The 22,598-nt window shown below is 38.5% G+C and overlaps 1 protein-coding gene across 1 annotated transcript in view; it reads left to right on the plus strand.

Annotated features, from left to right (window-relative positions):
- BNC1 (basonuclin zinc finger protein 1) overlaps nucleotides 1-22,598 on the plus strand; it is a 71,962-nt gene that overhangs the window by 47,733 nt on the left and 1,631 nt on the right. Inside the window, exons 2-4 of the mRNA XM_058847030.1 lie at nucleotides 5,397-5,574; nucleotides 18,117-18,352; nucleotides 19,572-21,493. Coding sequence (XP_058703013.1) covers nucleotides 5,397-5,574; nucleotides 18,117-18,352; nucleotides 19,572-21,493 — 2,336 coding nt within the window. The remainder of the gene's footprint in view (nucleotides 1-5,396; nucleotides 5,575-18,116; nucleotides 18,353-19,571; nucleotides 21,494-22,598) is intronic.

The following is a 22,598-nucleotide window of genomic DNA, read 5'->3' on the forward strand; positions in this document are numbered from 1 at the left end:
ACTGCCTGTTAAAACTTGTGTTGTAATTTGAGGATTAAATGCTGCACCTCTGAGAAACATCAGTATCAAAACTGATTTGCTTTAAGAGACTTAATATTGTTAGGATCTGCAGTTTGACAGGGTAGATTCCTTAATAACAGAGTTAGCAATTAAATGTTTTAAACTTCTCACAAGACTTGCAAGATCAGAGGGCAGTTGGTAGATTTGTGCAGAAAGGGACATGTGTAGCTGATAGAGCACCCACCTTAATCCCTGACAATGAAAGACTCCAACTCCAGTTTTTGTTTGGTTATTAGATAAAATTAGAAAATTGCATTTCACTTGCTAACACCTTTCTCATCTTTGGGAAGTTCTCAAAGAATTCAACTTCACAAGTTCTTGTTTTTTGCTAGCACTTTCATGCAAACCCATCCCAATCTAGACTGATCATTGGAAAAAAAAAAAAAAAAAGATGGGCAGAGCTGCCAGGAACCTTTGGAGTGTTCTTGCTGCAGCATTCCCATCTCACTCTTTATAGCCCTATCTGTAGCTGGGTGGGTATCTCGTACATGTATATGACATTTTATATGGAAAAATGATGCAGTCTTATGCCACCCATTTAGACAGAAGCTGCATACTTCACAGCAGGTAAAAATATTTAGAAAGCTAGAGAACAGAATGAGTAGTTAAGCCTATTTTCTGTCTCAGCCCAGAGTGGGGGGCAGTGGAAGGAAGGAACAAGAAAGAGTCCTTTAATGCAGACTCTCCAAAATGATCTAATAAACCTAATTTGGAGACTTTATAAATGCTTTCAGGTCCTAGAATGAAATTGGAAGCATTCAACAGAAAGGCCCGGTTATGACAGAATTGAGTGAACACACCACTGTGGCATATGTGGATATGCTTTCATTAGGAGCAATAAAATGCTGTACTTGTTTGTCATCAAGTGTCTGCTAAATGTCTTTTGTTCAGTGCAAAGCAGCATCAAAGGGAAGAAACTGGAACACCAGAAAGTGAAAGAGTGGAATAGAGTAATACTTCAAGGTTAATGCTGTCAGTGGGTGAAGTGCTTCAGTGTATGATTCTGGTGATCTTGAGATACCTCCAAAAATATTTATACAAAGAGTGAATAATACAAATTGGAGAATCAAAATACACAACTACAGAAATAATTGGATGTGGGAGAAGACTTTGGTAGGAGGATCATCAGCAGGACTATCTCAAGTAGTAAATAATAATAAGATATGACATGAACAAATGTACTGATTAGCTCAGAGGAGTCTAAACCAAGTCCTTTGGTTTATTATGTTCCATGGTTTAAAGCTATATGCTTTAACACCAGTATACTAAAAAGCTTTTGTTGTGTGATGCATAATTACGCCACATTGTATAAATATGCTACTATTAGTGCTGAGAGATTTGCCTTGAAAAAGGCTGTAAATTAAAACCACCAAACTTTATTAGATGCAAAGAGGATTACATAATCAAATTTTTCAGAGGAAAATACACTGTGACATAAAGCAGCCATTAATAAGAGTCAAAAAGAAACTTACTCTCCAGTCCTAATTGTTAATTGCAGTTTCTTGATCTTAGTGGCAGCCAGTGGAGAGGCACCATTTCACAGGGATGGGTCAGTGGTACTGGTGTTGGTGGTGTGTCTCTGGGTTTGCCATATACACTATTTTAAATGTTAGCATTTTGTAATGACTTCACTACTGTTTTGGGCTACAGAAAAGTAATGGAATGAACAGATGAAATTTTGCTGAAGCAGAGGTGCAAATGCAGAGAGTATTCAATAAACTTATCTTGCTGGGTTGAGCTTGTCTAATTACCCTAAAGGGGATAGAAGCATCAAGATGAGCTAAACATTTAAGCTTCAGTTAAACTGTTAGCAGAAAACAGTTTTGGACACTTTATAGCTTAGGCTACCTTACAAAATCAGCCTGTGTGAAAATACTGAGCAAGAAATCTGTTTCTCTGTTGCATAGTGAGAACTGGAGTGCCCTAACTGTCCTTCCACATATCTTAAGAAACTTTATCAAGTGCTTTATGCCTTGAGCAGGCTTGTTTGTAGTTTGACTAGTGCTCAAAACCTGTGCTGCAGCACACTCTTTAAATCTCTTTTCATCTTCATGTGCATGGGTTTGTTGGATTTTAAAAAACATTGAACTTCTTGTAAGTTGTTTGAAACCCACAATTCTTTGTCTTGCTGACAGGTTATCAGTTCTCCTCATTTTCAAAGTCTGTTTCTTCTTTCCTCTCCTACTTCCACAAAATCTCGTGTCCCTGTAGTCCTGGACAGCAATTCCTACTCCTGTTGGCTTTTCTCCCTGAAAAGTGACCTGGAGCCCAGTGGTATGATCATGGGGCTTCACATTTCTTCTGAGAAATATTTAATCCACATGCCTCTCCAAGGCAAGTGAGCAAAGCATTAAATTAGTGCTAAGATCTTTGCCAGCACTGATTTAAGTAAGAGGGACATAGTGTATTATGTGATTGGAATTTAGGCCAAGCAGGCAGGACATGGAGGTTAAGGCCATTGGGCAGCAAGCTCTGGGAGGAACAGCATGAGGCAGCAGCATGTGGTTGGGGAATTTAGAATTTACATGCCTATTTGCCTAGAGAACGCAGTGGCACAACAAACCTACTCCCAGTGTTCAAGTCAGTGCTTGGTAATTTTCCTGATACTCTCCTTAGAATGATTTTTTTGAATCAAACACCAAAATTCAATTCATGATTGAAATTTAAGAGTCAGGAGAAATCTTTTCTTGGGGATTGTATTGCACTTTGTGTGTGACTCAGTTTTGTTTGTAGTGATTCCCTACATTTAATACCCATTTTTAAAGTACCCTAGATAATAAAATCGGTTAAGAGCAGCAGCTTTTCGTTTATAGTCAGTTCCATGTGTTGGAACTCTTCTAAAAACCATGAGTACCTCCTCCTGCATTTGGTTAAGAAGCTTTAGCACTTCACAGTCATCCCACTACATTCATGCTGCTCTGAGCACACAGGCTGGGACATGGAGAAGAAGGAACAGGCTGGGGCAGGTGGGAGGAGAAAGCTGCTTTCCTTGGGCTGCCTTTTTACACTGTGGTTTTTGGCATTTGTTATGACATATGTGGAGTTCAGACCTGGGGACCCTTTTCCTTTGCCCTCAGCACGGTCCCTGAGAAGAACATAATGAGATGCTATAGTTGCCACAAAGTGCTTACAATTTACATAGATTTAAAACCAAAAAAACAGTAATTCAGAAGCAAGGAAATATAAATCAATTTAAATAACTTGCCTGAGATCAAATAGCACTTCAGTGGCAGAGCCCCAAGCGAAGTCCAGGACCTCTGTCTCAAGGCTGGTGCCCTGTCCCAACGTCTGTTTCTTTTCACAAGAAGCTGGTTTTTCAGGAAGCTGAAGAAGATTTAGGGAAGTCACCCTCTGCTTTCCATTTTGGTCATTCTTAAAGTACATCTTGATAACTGCTCTGTACAAGTAAGCTTGAACTATGAATCAGCTGAAATTACTAAAAAACACTGGTAATGTACCAGTATTCCTTTAGAAGTTGACCTGCAGATAAAACCGGTGCCTTGCACATGTCACATTATGCTAGGGATCACTGGATTCTGCTAAAAGTCACACAGGTAGTAAAACACTGAAAAATTACTAATCAGAAGTAGTGAGCAGTTTAAAAAGAGCATGAATGTGCTCCCATTAAATATTCATTGAAAAAGCTTGAATAATGAAAACAATGCTTAAAATAAAAGACTGTTAGTAGATAATTAATTAAGAAAACAGTAAATTTGTCATAAATTGTTTGCTATGGATTGCTAGCCCATTTAATAAGAATTATCATCATCCAGGCAAATGGCACATAGCTAGTAAATAGGTTTTTCTTGGGAACTCGCTAGAGGGGAGAGCAGCTCTCCACACATCTAAGTTTTAGTCACTTATCATTTTGAAGTCAATTCAGAGCTTCTGGCAGTTTATGTAATGTTAAGCTACTCTTCTCACCTTTGTTGCAGAATTCTCAATCATGTTGAGTCCTTTTTAGTTAACATCACTGCTTGATTCATTAAGAAGGAAATACAATTTTAGTAACAAGGTGTGCCTTTGGCTTTGAGTTAACATCTTGAGCGAGCAGCTAGGTTTTGTGCCCATCACAGAGTAGATGCTTTTAAAACTTTGCTGTTAAGAATCAGTTCAAATAACGTGGTTTTGGCTGGGCACTTTTCCCACAGTTTACAAGGCTGGTGATAATCCATGTGTCCTGCCCTGTGTCCCCAAGAGAGAAGTGCCTGGGGCATCTTGCTAGGCCCAGAGGTGGCACTGGGGCCTCCATGTGGCGCTCTGTTGGGAATGGACCAGTGGCTGACTCTTGCCACACTTGAGTGCTTTTTGCCAGAAGGATCTGTCTGACCATTCTAGGAAACTCCATCCCCCTTTCTTTTTTTCCCTCTTGTTCAATAGTTTAGCAGGAGAAATAAGGTATAGAGTGGAGAAACCTAAGGATTTAGGAAAGTATATGCTTCCTGTCATGCTCTGTAGGATGAGGTTCTGGGATCATGTTGTCCTTACCCTGGTCTGATTCCAATTACTGCCACACATTTAACATTAACTATGTATTTAGCTAAGTGTGAATTAGGTTCTCCTTAAGCCTTGTGCATTTATCAAGTGAATAGTAAACAGGATTAGTGGAAGACAACTAATAAACCAACAATAATAATATGTTAGCTGCCTTCTCCCTACAGCCATCTTATTTCCTGCTGCCTTTCCTATGGGATTACAGGTATTCATCAGCATTGTCAGATGTTGTCCTGGTATGTTCCTACAGGGATTCCCTCTGAATTCAGTGCAACTTGCTCATGTCTTTAGTCTATAGTGTATTCCTGAGTTAGGGGAGTGCAAAGAAATTATCTACAGGAATTAAAAGGAGAGAAGTGTTTTGTCCTGGGGGGGTTTTTTGGGTTTTTTAATAGGTGAGAAAGGACTATGACAAAAATTCTGCTCTAGCTCATGAATGCAACCCAACACCTGAATAACTGAAACCAGATTTTGGCCCAATTACTAGAAAGTAATTCTTCTCCTGTCTTTATGACCTGTACTGCTGTTAATAGGAAGCTTCAACTTCATAAAAAGGAATAAATTTCAGCCCTAACTCAGAACTCAGTTGATAAGGGGAAATGTTTTAACTTTAAAAAATACACACCCCACTCACTGAACCTTTGAGACCTGCAAATGTTAAAAAGAAAAAAAAAAAAAACGCAGCAGCTGCAATTTGAAAAACAACACTGATGCTAAAAACAAGTAATTTTACTCATAAGTAGCTCATAGCTTATTTGCAGATAGTTGTACACTCTGAGAAGAAGAAGAAAAAAATAGTAATAGGCCCTAGGTCAGCTGCATTGATTTAATGCATTACTTAGGCTGCCAGAGCAGAGGTAGAATCTCCTCGCACTGCATTAGGAGCGCCTCAAGCCTCCGTGGCTCCTTTTGATCAAATCTCTGTGAAAGATGAGTGTCATGCCCTCTTCAAGCCAGCTGTGAGGGGACTGCCCTGCGACTGGAGGAGCGCGCTGGAGCACAGCACTCCGGGGCAGCGAGGTGAGAGCTGGCTGCAGAGGTGAGAGGCAGACACAACTTCGTACTGTAGGTCTGGAGAACACCAAGGGGGAGGATCTTATTTCACTCCCCTGTGCACAGCCTGAGCATACATCAGACCTTGAGGTGCTCAGAGTCAGACAAGAGTAAAGAGGCGTGTGATGGTTCTTCTGCCTTAGTACTTGTACAGGCAGGAGTGTTTCCAGTACTTCTTTGTACAACTCACTGAGGGAATGGGAAACTGTTTTATAGCTCTGGAAACATAAGCACAGTAAGAATGTCTGAGGTAAGGAAAGTTCTTTGCAGTTCTATATGAATGTATGTTTTTACTGTGCAACTTTTTCTTGTGGCTATGCACTGTGGAGATATAAAAAAATGTTGCAATGGTGTTGTTTTGGGTAATGAACAATGGAGATGAGAGCTGTAGGGAGCTGTGCTCTCCATTTCTTAATTATGAAAATATACTGTAAAAGTAAAAAACTAGTTTCTGTAAAAATCTGGGGTTTTTTTCTGCTGTGCACTGTAAACAACTGTGTGACTTTCCTGTTCTACAGTAAGTAATGCAGAATTACAGCCTGATTATAATAAGCAGAGCCATCACTTGTGTAATTGTTTTCCAATTGAAGTAGTAGCATGTAAATCGTAAATACTTGACAATGTTTAATTGTACAAGTCCTCAATATACATTAATAGCAGTAAAATCTGTGATTTGTGACTCAGATGTGTTTTGAGTCAAGTGCTTTAACCAGATACATTATCATTATCATGATGTATAAATGCACTAGAGAGCAGACAACAATGTAATTTCACTACCACGTTCTTTAGAAATTACCACTAAAGTGGAGTGTAATGTATGCCCTTTATATACAATTTATTTTTGACTGTTTAGCACCCAGAAAATAAGGCCAGCAATTCTTTTCTTAGGATCAGTCTGTTTGTATTTTGGGGCGGGGGGGGGAAGGGGGAAGGAGGTGGGTGGGTTTAAGTATGAGTGTGTGTGTGTATGGGGGGGGGTCTGGGTTTTTAAATATATTGTGCTAATTAAGTGTCTTGTATTGTGATGCATTTAACTTATTTATTTGGTTTTTTTTCATCACATAGAAAAATAAACATGGTTTAATTGTCAGTTCATACATAATGAGGTTTTGTTAGATGTGTTTAAGATACAGCATTTTACTTTCTGGTTTATTAATTGGTCAAATACTTCCAGTCCTCTGTGTAACGAATTCTTGGTTTAAAAATGAGGAGAGGGCAGATCACTAACCCAGGGGAGGACTACTGATATACACAGGCTGTGGTTTATCCTTCAGTAAAATCCTACGGATAAAAAGTGACACTATTTTTTTTTTCTTTCTTTTCTTTTTTTTTCTTCTTTATATATTTTTCAGTTTGAATAACCTGGGAGCCAGGCAACATTCTGATATTTTGGGGATGTGGGAGAGAGAAAATAAAACAGACTAGTTTTGTTTTAATTTAAAACAAACCATTGTTTGAAAGGCATTTAACAGTCAATTTTCACATCTGATCCGAAGTTGGATTTTATTGTGCTCATTTAGTTGAGATTGCTGTTCAAGCAATTCCATATAAATTTTTGTAATTCATGTAACTACTTGGCTTCTTGAACCTCGGGAGCCGATTGTTTGTCTTATCTTTTGGTGAGCTAACTCTGCGTTATGTTGCAAAACCTTGGGGCATGTTGTGTTTCTTCGTGTTCCTGCAGTCTGCAAGTGAAGTCAGCTTCATTAGTTTCATGATGGCACATCAGTACACATGGCTGGTGTTGCCGCTTCCTTCAAGCTACTCCCGGAGCATGATCTGGGCTGCCTTGGTTTGGATAAGCTTGTAAGGATTTGTCAGCCAGATGTGACAAGATTGTCAAGAGGCAAGTAAAGAAGGAGATCTGATATTAATCAGTGCATAGCTTGGAGCCAAACTTTCTCAAATGCAGTGTAGTAACATGTTCTTCTCATTTACTGCTTCTCTTTGTGGCTATAGAACTGCCACTGTCTGAGTTTGACGGTTAAAAGGGATGCCAGCTAATAGTCTTTAATTGTAAGGATACAATTCTAGGTGGGAAAAGATCATATGCTTCTATTTTTAACATGTTTTTGGAAAATAAGTGCAGTTTGTTGTAAGATATGCAAGCGTTATGTTAGACAAGAGTCTCTGTTTCTGTCCTTTGCTTTTAAAACAGGGAAACTGTGGCTCAGCTCTCAGTGCAGGAGGAGTGGGAGGTGGGGGAGTCTCACTCCACTCCAGGTCATGGGGCAAAGTGGGTCCACCATTATTTTAACTACTAACAACAGTGTGTGTTGGTTTGCTTTGTTCTAGTGCTTAGAACAATATACACTGAAGAATACCTTTCTGATTGCTCCTTTTACAGAAAAGGGAAAAATACGGACTTCTGAAGAACATATCGCGTATTCAACTAGATTTACCATTATGTGAATAGTATTGATAGTGGGGTTTTTTAATAATCAGTATAATTGTGCAATTCTGTTTGAATTAAGCGCTAGAATTTTGAGCAGTTTGCAGCTCCATCAGACTTTTAACAATAAGTCAACACATAAGAAAGTAAAAAATCTTATGGAAAATACATTTTTGTTATACTTAATATGCATATGGATTTTTGCTTGATTGATTTCTTAAATGTAGTTATTCTGTTTATTCTTTAAACTACTGGATCAGCTATAACCTATTCAGAATTCTAAGAATAATGGTATCTGCAAACATATACAAACATTCTGAAGAGCTAAATTTTCACAGAAATAGGAAAAATTATTACAAATATAGGGTCACTTCATGGGCTTTTACTTGAACTTCTGCCTTCTGAGGCTGCAGCGAGGTTTGGCTTTTGATACCAAATGTCTTGACTTCCAGCTTCCGTGTCTGTTCGTGATACTGTTAAAAGATCTGTTCCTACATATTGAGCGTGTCATTCCATTTCCAGTCCAACAAGCCAGTGAATTATTTGCAGTAATAAGGACTTCATTACGATGATGCTAAATACACCTCTGATAAAAACAGAAATGTTCTTTTTTCATTTTAGATTACAGCTTTTGTTACAGATGTGTGTTCCAAAAGCATTTTGGGATGATTTGGCATCTAGTATACATTTTTCATGCAGATTTGAGCTGGAGTTTAGGTACAGATCTTGAATTCATTATTCTGTAAAATATCCACCAAAAGTAAGGAAGAAAAACTGGGTTTTTTCCCTCTGGGTCATCTCCTGTCCTTTCTGGTTTCAGTGGTGCAGGAACGCTCACAGTTCCTGTGTGCTGGAAGCCAACAGGTTTTGTCCTAGCAGATGCTACCGTTGAGTTTTGCAGCAAGTGTCATTGCCGGTCTTCTTTTTAGTTTTTATTTCTTATTGTTTTGTTTAAAAAATCCTAGAGATTGAAATTTCCGTGTTCAGACTAAAAAAAAAAAAGTATTATTGAGCGAATGAGGGCCAGTGGCAGTTTTTAACAGACTTCAGTCATTTTAGTATAAAGAACAATATTTCATTCCACACTTTAAAACCATTATAGAATTTAAACAAAGAGAAAAAAAATAGAGAAAAGAAAAATGCTATTTTTTACTTCAGATTTCAAATATAGAGGATCATCAATGAGAAATAAGTATTTTTTCATGTAGTAGCTGATGCCTGAAAGCCAGGTGAAAATTTCCTCACCTGTGTTCAGTAAAAACGAATATTGTGTTTTAAATTGTGAAATTACCAATGGAACCACACTGTTGCGTAAAATATTGCATAATTGTAGCACCATAGATAGTATCGTGTGTATGTGTACAAATAGTGTTTGGGTTTAAAATTTATGAAATTGCATTAAATGCAATTGTGTAACACTAAATATTTCAGAGAGCTGTTATTTCACTATTATTCTTTAATCCGTGTCTTCACTCCATAACAGAAAAAAGGAAGAGATTTTAAGCATGTATATTTTATAGCTTTGAGAGTTAAGCAGCAGTGCGAGGAGCTGAAAAATTTAGGATTATCTTTAAAACATTAACTCATCTACATTTCACACATGCACCATTTTATAAAATAGGTAAAGGGTTAAAAAGCTTATTTTAATGTCCTTGCAATGTTATATTCTAATAATCCTCATTTCTCTGATACTTGTGCATTTGTGTTAATAACACTTATTTCTTGCTGACATAGGGATTGGAGTTAAATATTTAATTCAATTTCAGCTCATGGCTAGATCTGTAGCTTCAGCATTTAATATAGCATGCTTAGCATGTCAGTATGGGTAAGTAATATGTGCACAATTTATTTGTTAGATTAAGTAGCATCTAGTGCTGTATTGCATAAAATTTCACACCATTTCTGTCCAGTGACTTATCTTTACCCCTAAAGTCTGACCAGTTTTTCTCATTAATATGCAGCAATCTGTTACTCATTTTTGAAATACACTAATAAGAACGATTTTTCCTGTAAATTTATTAAAAAGGGGCAGTACTTTAATATCTTGTGATAGATACGCTGCTTAAAACCAGCAAAATGTTTCTGACCTATGCAGGCTAGGGCAATTATGCTGTGGGAACTGTAGCATCTCAGTCTGTTTCAGAATCAAAAGTAAATAACAACTCTAAAATAATGGTAACATGATGTTTTTCCTTCCTCAATTTGTATTTCTTGTTTTCATTTCCAAACCAAATGGTAAAAGAGGATCTGCCCATGTCCCTGAGGTGGACCGAGCTGTCTGTCAGCACTTACCTGTTGTTAACAAGTGAGATTAATTGCAGCATAAGCCAGTCTATCTACAGCCACACTGCTGAATGGCAAAACGAAGTTTTACTGTCCAGTGCTTTCTCTTTAGAGTAGCACTCGAGTGTGTGTGCTCACTCACACTCACACACACACATTCTGCTCTCTTCATAATTATTTTGACAGCGCCATTAACAAGAGTTGCCTTAAGGGGCCCCGTAGGGTAAGTGACATGCACGAGGAGAGATTTTCATCCCACAAGTTATGCTGTGATTAGAATTTGGCCTTGTGGTGTGGCTGCCTTTTTCAGAAACAGCTCCTTGTGCTTCCTTTCCCACTGCAGTGCCTGAGACTGCCCCGAGCTCCTCTCCCTCGGCCGCCAGAGCTGCCATGGGGCCTGAACCAGCTCTCGGTTGTGAGGCTGTGTTTAGCTCAGTCTCTTGTCTCAGCTCCTCACTCCTAGGACTCTTCTCACATAGAAAAATCCAGAAAAACTTCTAATGAAGTGGTGACATGGGGACTGTCTTTTAAATCCACGGGAAAAGTTGATTTGACAGAGTGGTGCCATCCTGTGAAAGTATTACCTAATTTCACTTCTATCTTACTGAGCTTATTCACTCTCCTCATGTTTTTGTCTGTTTTTGAGGACATTTTAGACTGTTTTTACAAGGGCAAAACGTTCTCAACTCAAGGTGCTCAGCTGCCCCCACGAGAGAGATTTGGTCAAATTCTAGGGCAAAATTTGTTTTGTTCAGCCCCACTGAGGGAGAGGGTAATGGGGCAGCAACTTGCTGCAGGTTCTGGGTTGTAAATATCCTGATTATATATATTCTTAGGCTGTGGATGTTTAAAAGGAGGTCAGGTTTTGGTATCTGACCCCAAATAAACAGTATGGATATATACATAAAGGTCCAGATAATTAATGGGCTGTATTCCATCGTCTTATCAAGAAAATGTATTCAACTTGTGGCCTTTGTGTACTTCTAGAAGAAAAATCGTAACACAATTCTCCCACAGCGCAGGGGTAAGTGGGAGTTGAGCGGCAGCTGCACCAGCCAAAATTTTCTGTAGAATAGGTGTTAAGTTCAATTTCTAAATCCATGGTTGGCTTCTGAAACAAAAGTTTTTTGTCTGACTTTTCAAAGGTTCTTGCACCTCCTTAACTTGGTAGGAATAGATGGTTGGTGTGAATGAAAACCAGCCAGATTGCGGAGGAGACATCATCAGTTTAGGAACTGAGCTGTGAGCGTAGCTTTCTGTTTAGTGGCACAGTACAAAGTAAATTGTGGCCCTCCTCCACCTTTCCCATTTGTCTCCTAATTGCTCTCTTAAGCAGGAGACAATAATTTTGCTAAATTATTTTACTAATAAGAAGTTTGTCATATGAATTGTCTCAGGCCAGCATTTTTAATGTGTCTCGATGGAGAAGGTCAGAGCTATTTGGTCAACTGTTTACTCTGTCACGCCTGTGTACAACTTTTCTCTACTTAATTTGAAGCTCAAAATACAGAAGATACCGTATGTTTTCTGGGCACTACAAGCTGCAAAGCTCATTTGCTTTTTAGGAAAGTTGTTTGTTGTTTCTTACGTTTATTAGATAACTATTAATAGCAGCTGTTAATTTGTAAGAAACAGGTTTTTTGATATAAGGCTGTGGAAATATGTTCATTCAGTCCAGTATAATTAAAAATCTTATGACATTTTTCTTATTTTAATAATTTAGTGTAATTATTTATTTTAAATATTTCTAAACTTTAGTATAGAAATAACAGAACTTGCAGCAACCAAGTGTAGTGGATTAGGTAGAAATGTACTTGAATGGAAATCCCTTTGTTTTGGGGGCTCAGACTGTGAAAGGCAGGCAGTGTTTCTGTGCTGTGGTGGTGGGGAACTTTCCAGGACCTTAAACACAGGACAGAAGGAGCCACCACAATGCTGAGCTGAACACGTGCAAGTTACAGCAAGTTGGGCCAAGTCTTTGTGCAGAGTAACTCTCACTTGGGCCTTGCTGTCAGACCTGTGCACATCAGCTCTCTGCAGCGTGCTGTTCCTCCCTTTTCCCATTCCCAGTGTGTCTTCCCAGCTCCATTACAGGCAGCAAAGGGCTTCCATATTCTGTCCATCCTCCAGGCATCTTGTTACCTCTTTGAAGTCAACATGTCAGGAAGAAGAAAATGGCCCAGAGCCTTTCCTTGAAGATGCTGCAGGGGCCCTGCTAATGGTCTCCACAGGCAGATGGGATTCAGAACCTTACTAAGCTGGGAGTACATTGAAACTTTCAAGAAACAATTAGAGATACAAGGTGCTTAATCTAACAGATTTAATATCAGCGTGCATTTTATGTCTAACTGTTGGGCTATGTCTTCAACAAGTACTTACACCATCTAGAGCAGCCCAGCACATTTTGTGATTGTACATGGAACATGCTGGCATGTATTTTAGTTCCAGTACACAACAGAGAGCTCAACAGTGTATCAAAAACTGAAGTCTGTTTTCAGGAAGAACAGACACAAGGGCTAAATATGCACTATAGAGTGGACAGGGGGATACAGATACATGTGGGATGGATAAAACCCCAGGTACTAGTGTGATATGAGTAAGCGGGATTGTGATACAGTGAAAGTAAGGTGAACAAAATGGAAATTGAGAACCTGTTTTAAATCATGACAAAACTGACAGACAGTGTTATTTATCAGCAGAATATATCCCAAGGGAAAGTGGCAAAAGTTGCCTGACAAACAATGGACAAAGCAAAGCTTTGCTCATTGTATCATGTGGAAAAGGGTGGCACTGAGAAAGATGCTTATGATAAGGGGTTTTTGATTTGTCTGTGCTTTTAGTGGTTGTGCAAAGGATTCAAACACAAAAGTAATCAAATGTAACTCAGTGTGGAAAAAGGAACTTACTTAAACTCTGGAAACACAAGAAACCTAGTGGGTTATAATAAAAACAGGAAAGAAAAGAGGGAACAGAAGGACAACTTTGCACTCATTTATAGTTACTGTTCCCTGTGAAAGGTGCACACAGATTTAGATTTGGCCTTTGAGTTAGCTGTGGCTGTCCTTTTAATTTAAGGATGGTAGAGTTATCTATCCCTTTACTTCCCATGCAAATATTTTCAAGGAGCAAGCAGGAAAAATAACCTGACATATGTCCCATGTTTAATTTTATTTCTTCCCCACTGTAAATCATTCCTCTTCCTCCACAACTGTTGTTACTGTGGAGTCACTGTGGTTCTATTCTGCAAATATGGGATATATCCCACTTCTTTCCTATAGGATTAGTGCTCACCAGAGCACATACCGTGGTGGATTACATATATTCAGTGGGATTACCACTGATGATGATGAGATGGCCATAGGAGATGCAGCTTGTTGCTAGAATTCCTCAAGAGAGGGCAATGAAAGCGGTATCTGCTATAGCTCATCTAATGAAAGTTTGTCTCCTGTATTTCTTTCAATGTAACTCCTGTTCTTGCTTCAATCTTGCATTTTAAACTGACAGAAATTTCTGATCCCTGCCTGCAAAATATATTCCTGTAACCTGGCATCAATTGCAGCGTTTTGTTGGTAATCCTCATAGTAGGGCAGGGAAGCTCTCAAGCTCTTCATGTGATGGAGTAGCTTGAAAAACAAAGCAGCAGCTTTTAAAGCGAGGAAAAACTGTGCAAAAAAGACAAGGGTTTTTCTTAAATGCCAGAAAGTGTCAGGAGTGAGGGTGCTGACCTGTGCATCTCTGTTGTTAAATAGCACCAGGGTAATCTGGGACTTGCTCTTCCATGTTACTGGTGTCTGCACTTGCAGCCTCTGCATGCAGAGACCCAGAGCAGCTTTCCAGCATGAGCACATATCTCCAACTCAGTCCTGACAAGGTCTTCAGTATTTCCTTGCTTCTTAATTTATTTCCCAAGCCAAAGTGCTGTCAAACCAGAACCCACTTAACACTGAATGAGATTGGATACACTTACAGTGCCCTTCTTGTCTTGCTGCTTTTTTTTAAACCTGTTGTATGTTGCAAGTGAGCATAGGTCCTAGGAGACTTCCTCAAACTTGCTTTGTGAAGTGATTATATACCCAGAATCAGCATGAGTATGTCCTATTAGCCTGGGCTTTTCCTTAGCTGTGAGGGCTGTGAGCAGGTTGCAAAGAAACATTCAGTAACTTTTGAAGCATAATTGAAGCCACATCAATATCTGGCAAAAAAAGAATGTGAGCAGGCGTGACTTTCAGGCAGCAGATGTTAAGATTCAGTGATTGGTAGTTGAAGTTTTCAGTGACCAGTTGAATGGTTAATGTCTGTCTTGTAATGAGGGATCATTTTTATTTAAAGTTCAGCATTCAGATTCCCACGGTCATGCTGGTAAAACCACAAAACTTTTTTTTTTTATCAGTCTTTTCAACTCTATTTTTTAAAGAATTAAGAAAGTGGGGCTAATAATGGATTAGGAAAGATTCATTTGTGAGGGAGAGAGTGGCTAGAAAGCAATACCAAGATCCTTGATGATAGCATAAGATTTAGTTTTTTAGACCGTCTGCCTTCTGTTTCTAGAAGATGAAATTAAATAATGATGTGAATGAAAGGATTGTACTTTTAAAAATTTCCACTGTAATTTCCTTCTACATTTCCAATCCTTTAATTATAATTTTCAAGCTTTGCATCTATGCAATAGAGAAAGTTATTCCTTTGTTCTGCAGAGTGAAATTGTGTGTACATTCCACTTGTTGGGAAAATAAAGCTTATTAAAAGACTTGATATAATTACAGGACCTTAGAATAGGCGTATTAAGGATAGTAGGATTAACGGGCAAAAGACAAGGGTATTATTTTCATGAAATTTTGCTAAATTTATTTTCAGTAAAGTCTGATATGTGTTAATTTGGGAGATAATCAAAGTGCATCTTTTACAAATACCTTTTTAAGCTGAACAGTGACAATTTAAAATTGTAATTCACTGATTATTTCAGAAGTTAATTTTTCTCTCATATTCTCTGACTATATTATATAATATTATTATAAATGTTGCTAGAAAAGCTTTAGGAGACACAGACTGTGGCAAGCACAAATGGAGGAAAATGTTAAAAACCTGAAAAATCAGTTGTTTCTTCTTAGGCATTCTTTCAAGTCATTTTTTAAGTCAGCAACGGATCCCCCATTCGAGGGCACACCTTTGATATGTTAGCAGGATGCAAGCTAACTCCTAGTTTCCAGAAGCAATAATGTGACTTGAGAGAGGTTCAGTTCAATATTTAGAATAGAGGAGAAACTCTACTCCCTTTGTAACAGCTGCTTTCATATATGTAAAACAAAATGCTCTCCTTTTACTTGTTCCTGTTTTGGCATGTGCAGTCTTCTACACATACACAGGAAAGCAAAATAAACACATGTACCATACAGAAGAAGTCTCTTACAGAGAGCTATGAAATGCAAAATTTGGTGCGGTGTCCAAGTACACAAATTAAATAGAAAAAATTAGTTTTAAAGGTCAGTGGTTTGTGGAACATGTCCAGAGGAAAAGGAATGAAAAAAATTTTGGAATCTCAATTAACTTATCATCATGACAGCTTTTTTCATTGTGCAGCTTTCTGTTACTTCTTGCAGAAAAAGGAAGTACCCTTTTGTAATTTTGTCTGAAGGGAATGTAAAAGATGCATTTATGGAATGCACTGTACTTTACTGAACCTAGCAGGGTTGCCTGTGGAAGGACTTCAGTCCAGGCAAGTCAGAGTATTATGTATGCAGAGAGGCAGAAGACTCAAACTGCTTTATTGTTTTATAGCTTGTGCTAGAAATGAATCCGCAGTCAACTATACCTTTTCTTCCCCCAACCTTTCCATAAGAAATTTATGGTGTTTTATTGTTAGATGGAAGTATTTAGCATCTGAGTGAAAGTAAATTGAAGCATTAAAATGAAGCAATTGACACTGCGTAGGGTATTGATGTGTATTTTATGACTTTATGGGGAGCACAGAGCTTTTCTCAAGAACAGAGGATTTTGCAATGGATCCTTTAAAAGATTAGAGGCAAAGTGATTCAGAGATTTCAAGAGCCCTGTTGCCACTTGTTCCAATTCTTCAAATGCAGGCAAATCTCAGCATCAAGTCACTGCAGTTTGGAGATGTGCATGTAAGGTAACTCCTGGATAAGCCAGATACTGAGATTTTAAAATCTCACTCCAAATCCATTACTGTGAAGCACTAGACATCCAAATGTCAGAACATGCTTGTTTATAGTAACCTTTTGTATGCAGTGTCCTCTTCTACCCTGAGGCAGACAGATTCTTCAAGTCTAAAGAAATGCCCATTGCAAATCTCAGTGAAATTAACTTTATGCCATGTACTTTTGAGTTTAAGTGTTTCTTGCATCCATCTTTCTTAGCAAGTTTTTGCACAATCTGGCTTTCTTGTATGTTTTCTGGAGTACCAGTGTGGGAATGCCATGTTTCCTTTTTACTTCAAATCTTGCCTTAATTTCCTATGGGTATTTTGCAGAGTGGAAGTCCCTGTTTTGCATAAAACCTTAGGTGAGGGAACATTAATTTAAAAGCAGAAAAATGCAGACATTTTGCAATTGCATGATCTAACTGTTTTTCTTTATTATTCCAGAAGACTTTCTGCACATCAGTTTCTTTGCTTTTCCTCCCTCAATAAATATTCTGTTTATGCAGGAACTATACTCAGTGCCAGATCCAAGCAGTGCAGAATCCTGCAAAAGCTTTGCTCTGTAGCAAATCCCTCTGGAGCTTTAACTAGGACCTCCAAGTTTTCTGTTTGCCTTCTCCAGCAGATGGGCACATAAAGAAGAAATCATATATTCCAGGAAGCAAGTTTGTATCACCCCATTGATTAGGGACATCTGAATACAAATTTGATTTGCATTGTAGATGACCTTGGTGAGAGTAAGGTGATGTACAAATTGAACTGTGCAACTGGTTGCTCTCTGTGTGCTCTATTTTGCTTTCAAGTATTTCCCTTACAAAATGTGACTGTTTAGTCTTTGAAGGGGTGCTCTTTGGTGAACTTTGTTACTGAGGAGCATTAGTGAACTCCTGTGTCTTTGACAGAATACAAATATTCCATGTGAATTCTGGGTGTGTAGGGTGTGACATCTGTGCAGAGTTGATGCATTGCTCGTTAGAACTTGCTATATTGCATTGTGGAGTTCCAGAAAAACTGCAAGAGAGGGGGTCTTTTCATCTGTACATCTGTTTTTAAACCTCCCTGAGAAAGTGATTCTATATGAGGATCATAGCTTAGATGAATTCATAATTTATAACAATAATTATTATGACGGTGCTTCAGCCTAAATGAATCCACAGAAGTGTTGCTATGTATATTGTTAAATATTCTGCTTCCATATCACTGTGCTGTTTCTGCTGGTGACTTGAATTTTCCAGGCAGAGGTGGCCTTGTATAACTCAGGCTTTGCCTGGATTACTTATATTGCACGTAGATAGGTCTGTGCTGGTATGTTAACTCTGTCTTCATGTGGATTTTATGGGGGTACTGTAGATGTATGTGCACACTCTGAATGGTGTTTATATATTACCTATCATGCTTTCCATTGATCTCCAGGCTATCCGGTGCACTCTCGTGAACTGTAGTTGTCAGTGTTTCAAACCTGGGAAAATAAATCAGCGACAATGTGACCAATGCCGGCATGGATGGGTAGCACATGGTAATATTTGTTTTTACAATCTATAGAAAACCATTTAGGATCCTCATAATTATTATATACTTTTTGTGTCACTCCTTAGCCCCCACCCCAGTATTAATTGCAGTCCATTTTCTCTTTCTCGGGACTCAAGTTTATTTACATTTTGTGATTTTTATTTTCAGCCCTGAGCAAACTAAGGATTCCAAACCTCTACCCATCAAGCCAAGTAGAAATAGTTCAATCCAATGTTGTCTTTGATATCAGTAGCCTCATGTTGTATGGAACCCAAGCCATTCCTGTGCGCCTTAAAATTCTGCTCGATCGGCTTTTCAGTGTTCTGAAGCAGGAAGAGGTGATACAGATTCTCCATGCTCTGGATTGGACACTGCAGGATTATATACGTGGATATGTGCTACAGGTATTTAAAGTGGCTTTTAAAATAGAAATAGGACAGTTAAGTGGTTTTCTAGCTTAATCTTCTCAATGGTTCACAATGTGTTAACAGTGTGGTGCATCTGAAAGGCAGTAATAGACCTGTACGAGCTTAATGCCAGAAAAGAAAAAAGTGTATTTCTGGTGATAGCTCTCTTTTTAAGTTGGACTTAATTGAAATCTTTCTACTTGCTCAAATATAACAACAAAGGTAAGCAAAAATAAAAATCAAAAGTTACTGGTAATGTATCAAAGTAAAGGCTTTAGAATTTGTTCCAGTATTATTTAAACAGAGAGTTTGCTTTTATCCAGCAGAATAAAACATGAAGAAATAAACTTACCATTATTTGAAACACCGGGGACAGTATTCATCTCTGGTAGTGCTACCAACCTTACTGGAGTTGCAGCCAGAGTGTATTTGGCCCTATGTGCTTACACTGATGTTAGTCCTTGCTGCTGTGGAAGTTACCTTTTATGTAAAGTAACATTATGATCTTACATTATGACATGAATCAATATTTAATGGTCTTGATAATCTTGCTTTTTAGTGTTAGGATTAAAAATATGGAATCAATTACCTTGAACCTCTATCACATGAAAAATTTATAATGTTACGTTCTGCATCATCTTAGAAACTCTTACATGCACTGTGAAAAATCTCAGTAGGCCATCAAATACATGTTCTGTGATAAAATATTTATTGTAGTTATTGGGAAAAGTTAGGCATAGCTAGAGTTTGAAAGAACTCCAACACTAGTGTAATTACAGCTGTGCTCTGTGAAAACTGGCAATAGATCAATATAGGTTCATTTGTTCTCTGATCTTAGTTGCTTGGAAGATTATTAAACTTGCAATGAAAGAATGCTTGACTTAAATGAGGAGCTAAATCTTGGTCTGATTGCTCCATCTCTGCTGTCTGTGCTTACAGGATACTATCTGTTGTTCAAATAACGCATCTTAATTTTTGTGGAAAAAATAGTGTATTGGAAAGTATTACTGTCAGTTCAGGAAGAAATAATGTCACCAATGTGGTAAAATTTGGAAGAAATTATCACAGAATTTGCATTAATCTCATTAAATGGAATGTTTTCAATTTTTTGCTAGAGAAGAAATTTTAGTCCCTGGAAAAAATGAGAGATTTGAAGGGAGGTGTTTTTTGTTTGCCTTAACTAATGTCTAACTAATTTAAATATTTTTGGCTTTAGGATGCTTCAGGAAAGGTGTTGGATCACTGGAGCATAATGACCACTGAAGAAGAATTGGCTACTTTGCAGCAGTTTCTTCGCTTTGGAGAAACTAAGTCCATTGTAGAGTTAATGGCAATTCAAGAGAAAGAAGGGCAGTCGATCATAATACCACCACCAACTGCCAATTTGGATATTAGGGCATTCATTGAGAGCTGCAACCCACACAGTCCTAATTTTTCTGCTTCCTTGGACAAAATGAGTCCCACCAACATTCATCCCTTTGAGAATATTGTAAATAACATGGCTTTCATGCTGCCATTTCAGTTTTTCAGTCCGGTGCCTCCACCTTTGATAGGTTCACCACCAGAAAGACATTTGATTGAGCAAGGTCAAGACCATAGCAACGAAACCAAACAAGATCTTCAGATACCATTTTCTGAAAGCAGTTTTTTAACTTCTAGTTCTGCACCATTTCAAGTTGAAAATGAGAGGAGCATAAATGGTCCAGATGTCACTAAAACAGAAGATGATGCCCTTTTGAGTGATTCCAGTTCACATAATGCAGCAGCCAAGCTTGAAATGACAGCACTATCTCCAGAAAACAAAATGAAATCTGTTGAAAAAAATGCTGGGCCAAGGAAAGGGCGTGTCTTCTGTACTGCATGTGAAAAAACATTTTATGACAAAGGTACTCTGAAAATACATTACAATGCTGTTCATCTGAAGATAAAGCACAAATGCACCATTGAGGGCTGCAATATGGTGTTCAGCTCATTGCGTAGTCGAAACCGTCATAGTGCAAATCCTAACCCCAGACTCCATATGCCAATGAACAGAAATAACAGGGATAAAGATCTAAGAAATGGTTTGACCATTGCTGGACCTGGAGATAGTAAAAGGACAGAATTCACAATTTTAACTCCAGACAGCAGAACCATTTCCAGCTACGCCAGCTCTTGTGCAGATTCAAAAGGCCAGGCTGGATTTTCCAGTATTGGACATAACGGTGTCCTCTTTCCAAACCTGAAGACAGTACAGCCTGTTCTTCCTTTTTACCGTAGTCCAGTCACACCAGCTGAGCTTGCCAATACTCCAGGTACTCTTCCTTCTCTGCCTCTTGTTTCTTCCTCCATACCAGAGCAGCTTGTTTCCAATGAATTGCCATTTGACATGCTCCCCAAGAAGAAATCTCGTAAGTCGAGTATGCCCATTAAGATAGAGAAAGAAGCTGTTGAGACACCCAATGAAAGTAGCGATGTTGCCAGTTCTGAGGATGAATCACGTCTGCAGGGGGTAAGCGATGGAGAGCTTGAGACCTGTGAGCATAAGATAGAGAAGCGGGTGACCGACAGGGTGGAAAAGCACCCCCATTCAGGTAATTCATGGAAATCTCTCTCTGGGGTAGAGGGCCCAAAGTATTTTGAATCTGTCTTTGCGCCAAATAACAAATACATCGAGGATATCTCTGAGAATGAATTGCAACACTGTGAGAAAGAGGTTAAACCAGAAGAAAACCAACCATTAAAAATAGTTTCCCATGAGATTATATATGAAGATCCAAAACACCACCACAGTGATGTTATAAAACCAATGACTGAACCCCCCATGTATATTAAAGAGCAGTCAAAGCACAGGATTCCTAAAAATGACTGCCCTGAATTGCAACACCACTTGCTGACCGGGGGCTTTTTCAGCACTTTGTCAAACAGGGGTGCTGCCATTCCTTGTTTTGAAGACTCTAAAGATATGGATCATGTCAGTCAACATGCACTAGGGATTCAGAAGGAAGAAAGCCGCTTTCATTGTGACATCTGTAAGAAGACTTTTAAAAACCCTTACAGTGTAAAAATGCATTTCAAAAATGTACATCTCAAAGAAATGCATATTTGCACAGTTGAGGGCTGTAATGCTGCTTTCCCTTCTCGTAGAAGTCGAGACAGGTAAGACAATTATAAACAAAATTGTATTTATTTTACCATCACAATGGAGCCTAATTTGAAATTAAAATGAGTGTTTGAGGAATGGAGCCTACAAATATTTTCTGTGTATCCTCGTATAACAGGTATGATAACTTATCAGAACATTCTTGAAATGGAAATCCATTGAAAGAAGCATTTTCTTTCCAATAGACTACAAGGTACTAAATAAAGCCATGAAAATTTCATAACTGATAAAGACTGCAGTAGTTGAAAGAATACATGAGTACATAAAGGGAAACCCATAAGGGTATGAATTCAGCAATTTTCCAGTAGATGTATGTGTGGACTTACACATTTAATATGTAGTTTCATGTGTATTTTGATGTATACAGTGTTTTTTAATGAAAAAGCAATGAGGTCAATTCAGGAAATCTTCACTTACCCTTGTCCATTATTTACTCAAGGATTTCAAACAGACTGGTGTGAAAAAGCCCGTAAGAAAAGCAAGATTAGTCTTTGTCAGCCCAAAATTGACATTATGCAGTGGTAGTCAAACACTATCTGGTGTGTATCCACATCAGTAGTGCTTTTCTGTGAGATTAAATACTGTTTTCTAAACTAAAGCATAAGCTTGGTTCAGTTTAATGTTCATTTCAGTACTGTATTGCTGTAATTCATTTTATTTCGGCCTATTAAGCACATAAACTGAGAAAGGAGAGCTGAAGCTTTATTGTTGACCATCAGTAATGTATCTGAAGCAGTAACAAACCTATTCAAGTGCAACGAAGTGTTACAAGTTTTCCAAGTCTGCAGTGGTGTTAGAGCAGCTTTTGGCTGCAGGAAGCATGCCTGGATAGTAGTTCAGAGTGACACGAGGTTTAGATTGTCTGTAATCTGCTAGGAGTGCTGGAGCCAGCTGATGCAATCCAGAGAGAGGATGAGCCGGTCTCTGAGGACTGGCCACTGCATCTGAGATGCACAGATTCATCTGCTGTTGGCAGGGCTTCATACCCTGCTGCCTGCATCTTCCCAGATGTGAATTCCTCTCCACTGTAATTGCGATACGGGCCACAGGAAAGAAGGCCAGCAGTAAGATTTGTATTCACATGCCACAAATTCCTTCCCA

Source organism: Poecile atricapillus, chromosome 11, assembly GCF_030490865.1.
Source record: "Poecile atricapillus isolate bPoeAtr1 chromosome 11, bPoeAtr1.hap1, whole genome shotgun sequence".
Lineage (NCBI taxonomy): Eukaryota > Metazoa > Chordata > Aves > Passeriformes > Paridae > Poecile > Poecile atricapillus.